This window comes from Engraulis encrasicolus, chromosome 18, assembly GCF_034702125.1.
Source record: "Engraulis encrasicolus isolate BLACKSEA-1 chromosome 18, IST_EnEncr_1.0, whole genome shotgun sequence".
Classification (NCBI taxonomy): Eukaryota; Metazoa; Chordata; class Actinopteri; order Clupeiformes; family Engraulidae; genus Engraulis; species Engraulis encrasicolus.
The window spans coordinates 19,686,192-19,689,145 of record NC_085874.1 but is presented as its reverse complement, the minus strand read 5'-3'; the positions used below and the strand labels follow the sequence as shown (position 1 = coordinate 19,689,145).

The following is a 2,954-nucleotide window of genomic DNA, read 5'->3' as shown; positions in this document are numbered from 1 at the left end:
AGGGGCCCCCCATGAGTAACAAAGTTGCAGAGAGAAATGAACTCTCATTTTTTGTTGAAAAAAGGTTCGCACACTTCTTTGGATTTTTCTTCTTTAAGTTATTTTTTCTTCTTTTTATTTATTCATTCATTGGCAATGACGTTTCGACCTCTCGGTCTTCCTCAGATTCGGTGAAAACGTCATTGCCAATGAATTAATAAATAAAAAGAGGGAAAAATAACTTAAGGAAGAAAAATCCAAAGAAGTGTGCGAACCTTTTTTCAACAAATACGTAACCTTTTTGTTCAGCACAAGGGGGGGGGGACGAATGGGGCGCTAGTCCTACTGAAAACCGCGGATTTACTGTCCTTGTGCATTTATCCTATTCAACCACAAGAGGGCAATACCTCCTCATGCATGGTTTTGATTTGACTGTGTAAACCTACTTGTAGTTTGGTAATGAATGCAAACGTGTGCCACATGGCCAGTGAAGGTGATGACAAAGGGAGTTTGACAATAAACTGAACTAAACATGCATGAAAAGTGTGAGAAAATCATTAGCCTATGAAGCCTATCCTCTGTGGAAAGCATGCAAATGAAATTTCTGATGTGAATGTTTTGCACCCCCAATGCAGGCATAGGCTATTTTAGGCCTATGTTGATGATAACATATCATATTATAGGCCATATCATGTCATTAACATCCAGTGTAGACCTACATTATAGTACAGCATGTTTGAAAATCCTGATTAGATACCCTATGTGGCATATTCATAATAATAATAATAATAATGTTATTATTATTATAATTATTATTGTTGTTGTTGTTAGGCTAATTCTGCTTAGTAATCCTGTATGTCTTGGAAAGACTGCATATCATTGACTTTGCGCAAGAAGAGATGAGTGGAGTTTAGTGGACGTTAAGTCCTCATCACAGGACCTAGTAGGCCTATGGCTACTCATCATGGGGGAAGCAACCAGTCTGACTTTGTTCCTGTGTGGAGATAATTTTCATTTATCAGATATCCACTCTATGTTCAACATACAATAAAATTCAAATAATATAAAGCATAAAATATGGAGACTTGCTTTCAGCATGAGTCTCAGTCCTTCAGGGTCTATTATGTAGCCCTAGGCCTACACAATCTGATAAGAGTTCTTTATTCTAGAAGAGAAGGAAAAACAACTTTGTGTGTAGGCCTAAAGGGGAAATTAATATACATATAACCTTTTGAGGCAAAAGTGGGCTATTTAGCTTGTCTTCCCATATTTAGGCCCTACTTTTTTGGTACAGGCCTTCTTGACAAATTAATTGAGTCTAACGTGGTCTATTCAGAAACTCACAGAAGGGCAAGGCAGCAGATCTTCTTGAATGATTGGTTTGCCAGAATCTGGACTAGTTTGACACCAAGAGCTGTTGAACTGGTTTAGTGACCGCTGGGTGCCGCCTGTGTGGTGAAAAAGGCGGAAGAGTTCATTCAAGGAATAAAACATGAGAGCAGTGGTCGTTCTAGTGCGCTTTTCGACTCAATCACAGCAAAAGCCAGCGACGCAGGGGAAGAAGATCCCGATGAAACCGAGCGAATGTGCTTGCAAATCGCTGTTCGCCGCGGCTTAAAGCTGAGATGTACGGAAACGTCAAACTTTATGGGACCATCCTGATTTATTCAGCACTTTCCAGGATTGTATACGGCGAGAAATCGGGTAAGTTAGGCTATTCAAGCTAGTTAGCACAACAAGCTAGCATTGTAAGACCGTCAGAAGAAGTTGCACGTTTCTCAACGCAATGTTCTTTTAAATGGGAAACAACTGACGACACTACACTTGTCTTCCATAACCTTTCTAACTCGGCCACAAACAGAATGTTGCCTCATACGAGTATGTTTGTGCTGCATTAATTAATTACTGTGTAGTATTTTGGAATTACATGAGGACCTCACATGACTTAATTATTTCTATCCAGTAGCACTTGTACCAACACCGAATTCTCCAGGTTTTCCTGGCGCGTAGCCTACAGTTACAATGTTTCATCGTGGCACGCGCCTGTGTTACAAATCAAGGAGCTTGCTGTAGCCTTCACCACAGAAGTTTGTGATGGCAGTTATCATTGTCGTTAGTAGCGCAGACAGACACCCTGGAAAGTGATATGAATACAGATATATTCCGTGTTGATGTTCTTGGTGACAAGTTCCCGGTGTATCGGTTTCAACAAGCATTGCTTGGATTAGAACTACTACTCAGCTCACGCGAGAGCACTCATTTCCAGTTGACATTTAGAGGGAGAAGGTTTTGATCTAGAATTTTTAAAATGGAAAAAGTGATTGAAATTTCTTTTTCGAGTCTTGTTTATTTGGGTTTGTAGCATATTACGCAGAAAGTATTGTGTGGCAAAGCACAAGCAACTGTGCATAGCCTACACTGATTCCTTGAGACACACTGGGCAAACAACGTTGTGGGTGTAAGCTGGTAGGTGTTGAAGTACAGTCATAGACTGTCGTATGTAAACAGACACCGATATGTTGCAATCTATTTGGACTTGTCATCTTGTTTGTGAATAACTGTAGTAGCCAGTAGCCTATTCAAGACTACACAAATCTATGGCCAACGAACGGCGGGCTTCATGTTCACGCAAGATCTATCAGGTGTCCTCTGCAGCTCCAAAGAAATGTGCACAGTTGGCAAAACACGGGGAAAGAGAGGCTTCTGCTGAAGCAAGTAACTCCAGTTAAAACTCATGGCAGTGGCACACTTGCACTAACGCGTGAGGGGCAGGCTGCAGAAAGCATGCCCTGATATATGAGAGAGAGAGAGAGAGAGAGAGAGAGAGAGAGATTTGCTAATCCTTTGGCCGCGAAAAGCGATGAATAACAATGGGCAGAGCTCGCGCTCCCATTGTGCTTGTTTGTGGCATTGTCTCAAAGCGCCGACAGGGCTCAGTTTTTTCTTCTTCTAACAAAACAATGCTCCACTGGAGC

The 2,954-nt window shown here is 41.4% G+C and overlaps 1 protein-coding gene across 1 annotated transcript in view; it reads left to right on the top strand.

Moving 5' to 3' along the window:
• The first annotated feature begins 1,464 nt into the window (after nucleotides 1-1,464).
• Nucleotides 1,465-2,954, top strand: part of dcbld1 (discoidin, CUB and LCCL domain containing 1) — a 58,198-nt gene continuing 56,708 nt past the window's right edge. Inside the window, exon 1 of the mRNA XM_063223215.1 lies at nucleotides 1,465-1,683. Within this exon, the coding sequence (XP_063079285.1) occupies nucleotides 1,605-1,683 (79 nt within the window). The 5' untranslated portion in view covers nucleotides 1,465-1,604. The remainder of the gene's footprint in view (nucleotides 1,684-2,954) is intronic.